At 36.2% G+C, this 13,119-nt stretch overlaps 1 protein-coding gene across 16 annotated transcripts in view; it reads left to right on the top strand.

Annotated features, from left to right (window-relative positions):
* The window catches only part of ORC4 (origin recognition complex subunit 4), a 91,332-nt gene that overhangs the window by 35,127 nt on the left and 43,086 nt on the right, over positions 1 to 13,119 (top strand). For 10 of the 16 annotated variants that reach the window (XM_015432103.4, XM_065526486.2, XM_045368237.3 and 7 more), the window contains one exon: positions 11,388 to 11,461. The exons of the other annotated variants lie outside the window; for them this stretch is intronic. In XM_015432103.4, coding sequence (XP_015287589.1) covers positions 11,405 to 11,461 — 57 coding nt within the window. In that variant the 5' untranslated portion in view covers positions 11,388 to 11,404. The remainder of the gene's footprint in view (positions 1 to 11,387; positions 11,462 to 13,119) is intronic. 16 annotated transcript variants of the gene reach the window in all.

The raw sequence follows: 13,119 nt of genomic DNA, 5'->3' as shown, positions 1-13,119 counted from the left end.
ACTTCTATAGGTAGTACTATGTGTTTTTTGAGGTCCCTTTCTTTACTAACCCTATGAGTGTATCCCTCGTTTTATGCAGATACTGCCTTATCAGTGGGAGATACATATGTACACATACATATACACATATATATTATTCCAACAAGATTGTAAGTTTTGTTTAGAGACCAATTTTATATTTCTCATCTTTCCCATAATGCTTGTCACAGCCTTGTAATAAGTAAACACTAAAATGTTAGGTTAAATTGATTGAGAAGGTCTGGCATTGACTTGTAGCTACTTGGTTGTCTTATTAACTACAGTTTATGTAGATTAAACATTTTATTTAATCGTTTTTCAAAATGTGCTCATTTTCTAGATCAGTTGTAATGTCATTCCAGTAAAAATTTGTCTTTCAGTTTAGTGAAAATACATCTTTAAGCAACGCTGGAAACTAAAACCATGAACTCATTTATATATGAATATCTATTACCCATACTGAAACACACGTATGGAAATTGAGCAGATAATGCCAATCTGTGGTGCTTGGTCATATTTCATGAACCATGAATTGTTATCATAGCTTAACTCAGCATCATCAGAAAATTTATATCTTATTTACATTGCTGACAGTAGCAAGTTGAATGCATACAGTCTGTTGCATGAAAGGACTTGTGAGTGACTTATGACAACAGTATTATTTAGGTGAAGCAATAATCTGTTGAAAACATATTTTGTATTAATTAACATAGTCAACATATATTAATATACTTTGAAACTTATATTTGCAACGTATTCATTCAGCAGTAATTTATTGAGCAACTTATTTTCAAATGGAGTTGGTGGAGTATACCAAAGCAAGTCTCATGTGTGTGCCCTTGTAAGATTTGATAATTCTGAATTCTTTTAAGAAGCTATTCTAAGTTAGTTGTAATCTGCTCATAATATAGATAGAAGTTGTATACGTTTGCTAGTCAGCAAGCAGAGAAGTATTTGGTAAATTGACCAAACTTCAAATTTGACATGAAGGACTGTCATCAGGAATTCATCCAGGTTGCTTCTCCCACAAAGTTTAGGATTATGTTAGTCTAAAAAACAGTGATTAGAACTAACCTAAGATGAGGAGCTTAAGTTAGTTGTGCAAACTAAATGGAGGGCTTTTATATTCTATTTCTAAGGTAGGAAAACATTTGACATCTGAATGGCTATTGAGCTATATGTAGGAATAAGTTATTAGTGTCAGCTATTTTCTAATTCTGTCTTTAGATGTTAAGAGAGTTTACTAAACAGTTATCATTGTTGTTGGCCAAACAGTCTAAAATACGTTATGCAGAATTGGTGAGGTAGACATAGAGGCACTGAGTGAGGGTTTGGATCTGAGGAAGGCATAATGAGAAAGAAGAGTTATAAGTACTCATGAAATCTCAAGAGCAGTAAAGGATGTACTTCATAATTTTTAGAATTTATCAACAAGCAACCCTTGGAAAGCATAGGAATGGAGAATTACGACAAATAAGCCACCTCAGTTGAAAAATGGGAAGTATGAATATACACGTGATTTAGTCTTGAGCTTATTTAGTCATCCTGCTTTGGTTAGCATGTAACTATAAAATTTCAAATACAGATACAGTAAGTAGTGGTCAGTGAAGATATTTCAGAATTCATCTCTTCCTTTGTAAAGGTATAGATTGTAGGGGACTTACTGTCATGGGGAAATGCGCATAGACCATTCAGAGAGCAGACAGCTTTAGATGACACATTTTTACAATTCCTATAATTTTTGTACTTTGTCAATACAGAAATAAATTTAAAATGGTCAGCAGCTCTCTGATGTATAATATAGTAGTGCTCTGGAATTGCAGTAATGAGAATTTCCTCCATATGCAATTGACTCTTGAACAATGTAAGGGTTAGGGGTCGAAACACCCCCCTCCCTACCCAAAGCAGTTGAAAATCTGCATATAAGTTTTGCCTCCCCAAAAACTTAACTGCTAATAGTCTGCTTGACTAGAAGTCTTACTGGTAACATAGTCAATTAATATATATTTTATATATGTATTACATATTGTATTATAATAAAGTAAGCTAAAGAAAAAATATTTAGAAAGAAAATATATCTACTATATAAAGAAAATATGTTTACTATTCATTAAATTGAAGTGGCTCATCGTAAAGGTCGGCATCCTACTCGTCTTCATGTTGAGTAGGCTGAGGAGGAAGAGGAGGGGTTAATCTTGTTGCCTAGGGGTAGAAGAGGTGGAGGAAGTAGAAGGGGAGACAAGACAGGTAGGCACACTGGGTGTAACTACAGAAACACATTGTAATTTCTGTCTATCTCTTTTGATTTCTAATTTGTTTTAAAATGTTTCTATACAGTATCAACCTTTCCTCAACCATTTGCTTTGATTCCAGTACCTGTATCATAGAAGGGTCCATGTTGTAAAGAAAACAAGAGCAGTCTTGTATATTCAGAACTGTTCTGCCAGATTGTCTAATGTCAATTTGTTTTCTGGCACTGTTAACTTCTGCATCTTTCTCACTGTCTGGCAGTGGTTCAGAAGCATCTGTCTCCACTTGTCTTCTGTTAATTCCTCTGGTGTGGTATCTGTTAGCTCTTGAATTTCTCTAAGACCCGTATCTTGAAACCCATCACTGCCCACCCTTTTTGCCATATCTGCAATCTCTTTCATGATTTTCTTGATTGACTGTAGTAAATCCTATGAAGTCACGCACAACATCTGGACATAGATTTCTGCAGCAGGAATTTGTTTCAGGCTTGTTGGGTTTCACGGCCTTTTCTGTGACAACAGGGCATCTTCAATGGGATAATCCCCCCAGACTTTAATCGTGTTCTCTCTGTGGAGGTTTTTCCATAGTGTTGACATTCCTTTCCATAGAGTTCTGTGTGTAATGAACCTTAAAGGTCCTTATGACCTGATCTACAGGTTGAATTAGAGACTTTGTGTTTGGGGACCAGTGGACTACTTGGACAAAAACCTTCGGTGTTGAACTCATGGGATTCTGGGTAGCCAGGGGCATTGTCCAATATCAGAAGAACTTTAAAAGGCAGTCCCTTACTGTCTGGGTACTTCCTGACTTCAGTGAAAAAGCATCAGTGGAACTAATTCATTAACCCCATTGGCTCATTGAGTGAATCGGTTCCAGTGTTTTGGCTATTACAAGTACATTTATTATGAACATACATTTTACAGGTTTTTGTGTGAACATAAGTTTTTCTGTCGGGTAAGTACCCAAGAGTGCAATTGCTATGTGGCTTGTTAAGTGTATTTATAGTTTTCTAAGAAACTGCTGACAAGAAACTTTTCAGAGTAGCCATGTCAAGAAACATTCCCACCAGTGGTTAAATGAAGGATTCATTTTCTCTACATTCTCACCATCTTTGAGTTATTTTAGCTCTCCTAATCGGTGTGTGGTGATATCTTACTATGGTTTTAATTTGCATTTTCCTAGTGGATAATGATATTAAACATCTTTGCATATGCTTATTTGCCACCTGTATATCTTTGGTGAAATGTCTACGTGTGTGTTTTGCCTATTTTCTAATTGGATTGCTTTTTTTTTAATTACTGAGTTTTGAGGGTTCTTTAGATACAGATATTTTGTCAGATATGCAGTTTGCAAGTATTTTCTCCCATATGAAGCTTGTCTCATCTGTAGTATTAGAATTGTCTTTGAAATATTCTTTATTATGTAGTAGATATTTGACCATTACATGAAGGGGCAAGATGTCAAAATAACCTTTGGACTAAAACTTTATTTACAGTCAAAATTTATGTAGGTTATAAGGTAGATACCATAGTGGTGTGTTTGTTGTTTCTTTTCTGAATGCTGGCCCCAAATGAAGAAAAAATGATCTTAATAGCATACCTGATTTATATATGATGCAAAGAGGCAGATTAGATACCTACCTTGGAACTGTGGACATTTATTTCATTTTTCTGAGTAATTCTTTCTTAATTCATGAAGTGGGTAAAAAAAATCTTTTAATTCTAACAGTACTGTAAGATAGCTAATGTAGTTCTACAGAATAAAACATACTACAAAACCCTTTCTCCTTTTTACATTTTAATTAGCCTTATAATCTAGGAGACAATTATCACATAGTTCCTTGTGATTTTAGGTTTTGGCTGAGAGATAGTCAAGAGCATCATAAACCAGAGTTGAGACTATAAAATGTAGCTACAAAGGTTTTTCCCTCTCATAATAGTTATTAGGGAAGATAAAAACTTAAATAGAATAAGATAAAACTTTAGACATAAAAGACTGCTAGAAGGTATCTTAAGACAACTGAGAAGACCACTTTTCTTCTAAGAAAGAAGATGCTTAAGGGTCAAGACAATAATTGAGTACTCTGTTATTTAGTTTTCAGTTAGGAAGCCTGGAGCCAGAGGACTTTTGGTGGCTGAGGCCTTAGCTACCTGGCTTACACATTAAGGAGGACACAGATTTGCTTGCTGGTCTGTCTGTCAAGGCCTGGCTCAGCTAAGGGCCTGTTAACATTTCTAGAGAAGAAAACAGCATTGCCATGGTTTGCTTTCTAATTGCCACTATATGAAATTAATAAATGTGAATGTAAAATATATTGGCTGATCTTCCTTCAGGTTATTGAAATGTGTTTGTACTTCTTTTTTTAAAAAGTTGGCTAAATAAGTAACAATTGAATAAGAGTATAACTTATTTGGGCTCAAATCCTGGCTCTGCCACTTAGTCGCTTTTTGATATGTATTTTATATGTATTTTTTTTTCTAATTGATGAATAAAATTGTTATCCATTTATGGTATACAGCATGATGTTTTAATATATGTATACGTTGTAGAATGACAAAATTAAGCCTGTTAACATATCTGTTACCTCACATACCATTTTTTTGTAACAAGAAAATTTAAAATCTGCTTTCATTCTGTGAGTTCCCCTGTTAGAGGTTCCACCTACTGTAGTCCCCCCCTTATCCTCAGTTTCACTTTCCATTGTTTCAGTTACCTTTGGTCAGCTGAGGTTCCAAAATATTAAATGGAAAATTTCAGAAGTAAACAATTTATTAGCTTTAAATTGCATGCCACTCTGAGTAGTGTGATGAAATCTGCAGTGTCCTGCTCCATCTTGCCTGGGACATACATAATTTCTTTGTCCAGCATATCCATGCTGTATATGCTACGTTGTTGCGGGAAGTCAGGGACCCTGAACCAAGGGACTGGCTGAAGCCGTGGCAGAGGAACATGATTGTGAAAATTTCATGGACTTTTATCAGTTCCCAGATAATACTTTTATATTTTCTTATGCCTGTCTTTACTTTAATATCTTAATCCTGTTATCTTTGTAAGCTAACAGTGTACATCACCTCAGGATCACTGTGATAATTGTGTTAACTGTACAAATTGATTGTAAAACATGTGTGTTTGAACAATATGAAATCAGTGCACCTTGAGAAAGAATAGAATAACAGCGATTTTTAGGGAACTAGGGAAGACAACCATAAGGTCTGACTGCCTGCGGGGTTGGGCAAAAAGAGCCATATTTTTCTTCTTGCAGAGAGCCTATAAATTGATGTGCAAGTAGGGAAGATATCGCTAAATTATTTTCCTAGCAAGGAATATTAATATTAATACCCTGGGAAAGGAATGCATTCCTGGGGGGAGGTCCATAAACGGCTGCTCTGGGAGTGTCTGTCTTATGTGGTCGAGATTAGGACTGAAATACACCCTGGTTTCCTGCAGTACCCTCAGTGTTATTAGGGTGGGGAAAAACTCCGCCCTGGTAAATTTGTGGTCAGACCAGTTCTCTGCTCTTGAACCCTGTTTTCTGTTGTTTAAGATGTTAATCAAGACAATACGTGCACTGCTGAACATAGACCCTTGTCAGTAGTTCTTTTTGCCCTTTGAAGCATGTGATCTACTGCCTGTTCTTACACCCCCTCCCCTTTTAAAACCCTTAATAAACAACTTGCTGATTTGAGGCTTAGTTGGGCATCATAGTCCTACCAATATGTGATGTCACCCCTGGCGGCCCAGCTGTAAAATTCCTCTTTGTACTCTTTCTCAGCCAGCCAACATTTACGGAAAATAGAACCGACGTTGAAATATTGGGGGCGGGTTCCCCTGATACTACGTGTCCTTTAATCACTCAGTAGCCATCTAGGTTATCAGATTAAAAGAACATAGTATAGAGAGAGAGTTTTGTACTATCCATGATTTCAGGCATCTGAGGGGTGCCTTGGAATTTATCTCCCATGGATAAGGAGAGACTACTGTATAAATTAGATTATGTGGTGTTTGTCTTTCTGTGCCTGGCTTATTTCAGCTAACATAGTATCTTCCAGATGCATCTATGTTGTTGCAAATGACAGGATTTCTTTTTTGTTTAAGGCTGAGTTAGTGTTCCATTGTGTATATATACACCACGTCGTCTTTATCTTTTCATCCATTGATGGACACTTAGGTTGATTCCGTATTTTGGCCGTGAATAATGCTGCAGGATATATGGGAGTGAGGATATATCTTTGATGTATTGATCATTTCCTTTGTATATATGGATGGATATTCAGTGGGATTACTGGATTATATAATTTGACTTTTAATTTTTTCAAGAACCTCCTTACTGTTTTCCATAATGATTATACTAATTTACATTTTTATCCACAGTGTTTCAGGGTTTCCTTTTTTTTCATAATCCTTAACACTCATCATCTTTTGTCTTTTTTGAACAAATAGCCTTCCTAGCAAGTGTGAAATGTTATCTCATTGTGGTTTTGTTTGTACTTCCCTGAAAATTAGTAACACTGAGAATTTTCTCAAATACCTATTTGACATTTTTATGTCCTGTGAGAAATCTTTTTGACTATTTTTTAAATTGGGTTGTTTCCTTGCTATTTTTTCTTAGTTCCTTATACAGTCATCCCTCTGTATCCACAGGAAACTGGTTCCAGGACCCCCCTCAGATACCAAAATCTGTAGATGCTCAAGTTTCTTCTATAAATTGACATGGTATTTACATATAACCTACACATACCATCCCATATGCTTTAAATCATCTCTAGATTACTTATAACTTCTAATACAATGTAAGTGCTTTGTAAATAGTCATTATAATGTATTGTTTTTTAAATTTGTATTAATTTTTATTGTTGCATTTTTTCCCCCTCTAAATTTTCTCTCTCTTAAGTTGGTTGAATCTGCTGATGAGGACCAAATAATATTTTGGATTTTAACCTGTTGTCAGATGTAACATTTGCGAATATTTTCACCTATTCTGTAGGTTGTCTCTTCATTCTGTTGATTGATTGCTTTGTAGGAGCTTTTCAGTTTTATGTCTGTTTTCATTATTCTTGCTTGTGCTTTTGGAGTCATATCCAAAAAAATCTTTGCCAAGTCCAGTGTCAAAAAGCTTTTCCCCTGTGTTTTATTTCCCTGTGTTTCAGGTCTTACATTTGTCTTTAATCCGTTTTTAGTTGATTTTTGTATATGATGTGAGATGAGGGTTCAATTTCATTATTCTGCCTGTGGATATCCAGTTTTCCTAACACCATTTCTTGAAGAGACTGTCCTTTCTCCATGGTGTGTTCTTGGCACTTTTGTTGAACATAAGTCGACTATAAAAGTATGGATTTATTTCTCGACTCTCTATTCTGGTGGTGTGTATGTTTGTTTTTATGCCAGAACCATGTTGTTTTGAATTATCTTTATTTTGCACTAGGTATTGAAATCAGGTAGTCTGATACCTCCAGCGTTGTTCTTTTGCTCATGATTGTCTTAGCTGTTAAATGTCTTTGTGGGTCCATATGAATTTTAAGGTTTTTTTCTATTTCTTTGAAAAATGTCATTAGAATTTTGATGTAGATTACTTTGACCTTCACTTCCAGTAGTAGGGACATTTTAATAACATTGATTCTTTCAATCCGTGAGCATGGAGTGTCTTTCCATTTATTTGTGTCTTCACTTTCTTTCATCAATATTGTATAGTTTTCAATGACAGACCTTTCACCTCTTTTGTTACATTTCTTTCTAATTTGTTTTTGATGCTATTGTAATTAGGACTGGTTTTTAATTTTTTCAAATAGTTATTAGTGTGGAAAAATCTTATTGATTTTTGTATGTTGATTTTGTATCCTGCCACTTTACTGTATGTATTAGTACTAACAGTTTTTTGGTAGAGTCTTAAGGGTTTTCTCTATATAAAATCATGTCATCTGCAAACAGATCATTTAACTTTCTCTTTTTTGACTTGGTTGCCTTTTGTTTAATTTTCTTATCTAATTCCTTTGGCTAGGATTTGCAGAACTGTATTGAATATAAATAGCCAAGGTGGGCATTCTTGTCCTGTTCTTGATCTTAGAGGAAAAGCTTCCAACTTTTTACCTTTGGGTGCAATGTTAGCTGTGAGTTTGTTATATATGGCCTTTATTGTGTTGAAGTATATTCCTTTTATACCTAATGTATTGAGAGTTTTCATCCTGAAGGAATATTGAGTTCTGTTAGAAGCTTTTTCTTTATCTGTTGAGTCAGTCATATGATTTTTGTCCTTCATTCTGTTAATACATTATAGCACACTTTATAGATTTACATATGTTGAACCATCTTTGCATCCCAAAGATAAATACCACTTGATCATGGTAATTGATCTAATGTGCTGTTGAGTTAGATTTGCCAGTATTTGTTGAGGATTTTTGTACCTATATTCATCAAGGATATTAGCCTGCTACCGAAACTATTCACCAAGAGGCCCAGGAAAGGTCATGCACACTGGTACCTCAGAAAATAAGTCCACTGTCCTCAGTCTCAACTGTGGACCCTGATAAGACACTTTAACTTGTCTGTGGTCTGAGATCAGTTCAAGGACCCGCAAGAAGACAAAACGGTCTGAATCCCTGGGTCAAGCTTTCTGAACTTGGTCCTACATTATATCCTGAAACAGCCCTGAAGCTCAGCTCCTGCTACTCTTGGTTGCAGCCTGAGAGCAACCCTGCCTGCACAAGGAACTGCTAGGAGACTCACCTGTCTGTGCTATCAGTACAGACTTACCAGTCTCTGTCCCGTAGCATATGCTGAAAAAGCTCTGAATTGGGAATCCAGCACATCTTAGCCACAGTCTTACAGAAATCCTGCACAGAAATTCTCCTGTAGTCAGGAGATACACCCTTCCATGTCCTCAGGACAGGCAGGCAGATTTCAGTCCCACAGCAGGTCCTGAAACAACCCTGAATCTTGGCATAAGCCCCACTCAGCTATGGTCAGAAAGCGGTTCTGCCTACCCAGCATCCTGGAGGGAGATGGGGCTGTCCATAGCCCTGCCAACAGGCCACCTGACCCAGGTCCCTCATCAGTCCCTGAAACACCCCTTAAAAGTAGCTCCAGCCCCTCTCAGTACAGCTTGAGAGCAGGCCCACCAACCTAAGGACCTGAAGGGAGGCATGCAGGTTCATGACACCTTAGACAGGCCTGAAGACCTAAGTCTTGACTGTAGGCCCTGAAGCAACCCTGTGACTTAGTTCCAGCCCTACGCAGCTGGGGACTATGGCAGTAGTGCCTGCTCAGGTTATCCACTCAGTGATCCAGTAGGAGCCCTCCCAGGTTCCCAGAGAAAGCCACACCATCCACACACCTGGTAACAGGTCTTTTCTCTGCATATCTTCATCCCCTGTACAGACCAATGTCCTAGAAAAAGTCCAGTCCACCACCAGATAGGTTTCATATCCTGCTACAGCCCCTGGTAACAAGGTCCTATCAGGCTTTAGCTAAGCCCTCAGGAGGACAGGGCCCTTTCCAAGTCTGAAGCCTGGACCACAGTTGGGGAATGAAGATCTGCCCTCAAATTGACTTTCCCAGGTCTTGGGCCCCACTGGGGTTTCACAGACGCCTGCCTGCATCTCAAGGCTAACACAAAGACACTTTTGTCCGTGGGTGGCTGTGAAATTATTGTTGCTATTTGGGAACACAAGCTGAAGGGCCTCCTATTTCATCTTGCTGCCGTCATTCTCACATTATTATAATGTTAATCATTGGTGATTTGATGATAGGTCAGCTTTTCTTGAGTTTTATGAGTTCTGGCAGTAAAAAAGTTCCAAAATGTCTTTCACTGGGCAAAATTCAGGGTGTCAGCAAAGCTGTGTTCCTTCTGGAGACTAGATGAGACCAGAATACAGTTTTTTAAAAAAGCTGTTAACTTGGTTGGATCCAAATCCTGGCTCTTCCATTTACATACTGTTTGATTTTGGTCAACATAGTTAGCCTATCTGTGTCTTCTAACCTTGAAAGAGGATTATAATAGTAGTTATCCCATAGGGTAGTTTTGAGGATTAAATGAGTTGATAAATGCAAATTATTTGTAACAATTCCTGATACCTAAGTAAACACTGCTTAAGCTGTTACTGTCTAACTGTTAAAGTAGTCCTATAGGAAATCAGTGCTAAGAAAATTAGGTCTTTTAGTCAAAGGTATTTGTCTATGAGTATGGTAACTTGAGGAGAATTTTACAAGAATTATACATTTTTCATTAATTTTTTTTCATTCCATTTATTCATTGCCAACTTTGTTTTGAGCATTATGCTACAATGCTTGGAATATAAAAAAATCTCAATTTGGAAACACTAGCAAATAAACAGATAATTTTGTTCAAAATAATTAAATAATAAAGAGAAATACAAGCACTTATAAGTAATTAAAGAAGAGGCATTTAACCTAGTCTGTAATGATTATTTGTGTATGGTTGGTGAGTGGAGCAAGAAAGGAAGGTTTTCTATGAGGGATGATCCTGTGGGATGGATGGGTGGGAGAATCATAAAGGAAGCATATAAGTTAAAGAAAAAGGAAGAAAGGGAAGGTGAATAGAAGATTTAATGGAAACGGAGGAGTAGCTGTTAAGAACCACATACAGGCCTGGAGGTATTATTACAGGTTCAGTTCCAGACCATTGCGGTGAAGCAAATATCACAATAAAGTAAATCACCCAAAACTTTTCTCAGTACATATAAAATGTATATTTACAGTATACTAGTCCATTAAGTGTGCAGTAGTATTATGTCTAAAAAATGTACATACCTTAATTTTAAAATACCTTATTGCTGAAAAATGCTGACAGACACAAAATGGGGACATGGTGTTTGAAAAATGGTACCTATCGACTTGTTGGACACAGAGTTGTTCTAAACCTTCAGTTTACTTAAAAAAATGCACTGTCTGCAAAGCACAATAAAACCAAGTGTACCTAAAGTATGGTATGAGAGTGTTGAATAATCCTGTACTTGGACAAAATGAAGCCATCGAAGATTTTGAAGGTCTTAGGGTTTGAGCATTTTTTACTTTTAAAAACTTGTATTTAATTCTAGAACAGTATATTCTTAGGTATTATCTCTTCAAGTCACTATGTTTATAATATTTATGCCAATTTTTTTAAGGATTTGAATTTGTTGAAATGAGCAGTCGTAAATCAAAGAGTAACAGCTTAATTCACGCAGAGTGCCTTTCACAGGTTAGTATGTATTTTCATTAATCTCAAGACCTTTTACCCTATAAAAGTGTTGAGAGAAATAGTTATCTTCTTAACTTGAATTTTCACTTTAGCGTATAAGAAGAATCACTCTTTCTAACCTTAAGGAGATGTCAGTACAAGACCTTGAGATATCAGTACAAGGTCGTAAGAACAATCATCTGGAAGCAAAATTTTCCAGACTCTGTAAAAATTAAATGTGGACCAACAGATTTTCTTGTTGTTATGATTGTTCTCTATCCTTTTTGTCAGTTCATATATTTTTTTAATATTAGTGTTTTATACTATAATTTAATTTTATCCTTATTAAGTCCGGGTAGTCAGAATTCTAGCTTTTCCTTTTTCTTTCTAATCTAGATACCTTTTTTTTCTCCCCTTTTCTTGCTTAATTGCCCTGGCTTGAACAAATGCTGAATAGGAATGGAAATAATGGACATTCTTGTCTTTGTTTTCATCTTAGAGAGACAGCATTCAGTCTTTCACTATTATATATGATGTTAGCTGTAGGATTTTTTTTTAGATGCCCTTTATTAAGTTGAGGAAGTTCCGTTAATGTTCCTCGTCTATCGAGTGTTTTTATAATGAATGTTATCAGACGTGCATACTGTATTCCAAGTGCTGAACATCTATCTGTATATCTCTTCCTTAAGAAGCTTATAGTCTAGTAGGGAAATGAGCATGGTATTTCTACGTTTGTATGTATCTAGCTTGACCTGAACTACATGTAGTTTTTAAATAAAAATTAAATGTTACTGGTATTCCTTCATAAGACTTGGCTTTCTTTTTGAAGGAAGTTGTTTAACTCTATTTCTAAAAAAAAAAAAATTTAACTGAAATATGCTTTACGTACCTTTGTATGTAAAGTGCACGAATCCTCCATGTACAGCTGAATTAATTTCAATACATGTATATACCTGTTTAACTTCCATGCCAGATCACTTTGGGATTTGTGAACCTTCTAACTAGTCACTGCAGCTTTATCTAGCTTATGTTTTACACCCCATTACTGCCTCTAAGAGATTTTAATGAAGTTTTGGTTTTTTGTTTTGTTTTGTTTTGTTTTTAAGGAAGGGATTGAGTTTTTTCTTTTGATCTCATCTAGGTAGAGGAATACACTAGTTGAGTACATATATATGTTCTTTTATGTATTTTTATAGATATTAGCTATTACCTGTACAAAGCCTATTTGTGTTACAGATAATTGCCTTTTGCCTTTTTAAATTTTTTTTTTTTTTTTTTTTTTTTTTTTGAGACCAAGTCTTGCTCTGTTGCCCTAGCTGGAGTGCAGTGGTACAATCTCAGCTTACTGCAACCTCCGCCTCCTGAGTTCAAGCAATTCTCCTGCCTCAGCCTCCCAAGTAGCTGGTATTACAGGCATCTGCCACGTCTGGCTAATTTTTGAATATTTAGTAGAGAAGGTATTTCAACCATGTTGGCCAGGCTGGTCTTGAACTCCTAACCTCAAGCGATCCACCCATCTCGACCTCCCAAAGTGTTGGGATTTACAGATGTGAGCCACCGCGGCCACCCCACTTTTTTAATCTTTAAAACAGGCCTGCAACAAGGTGTTATTGTCCCTATTTTATAGATAAAGAAATTAAAATTTAGAACAGACTTAACCTTTTAAAATTCATATAGTA

This window comes from Macaca fascicularis, chromosome 12 (assembly GCF_037993035.2).
Source record: "Macaca fascicularis isolate 582-1 chromosome 12, T2T-MFA8v1.1".
Classification (NCBI taxonomy): domain Eukaryota; kingdom Metazoa; phylum Chordata; class Mammalia; order Primates; family Cercopithecidae; genus Macaca; species Macaca fascicularis.
This window is presented reverse-complemented; position numbering and strand designations above follow the sequence as displayed.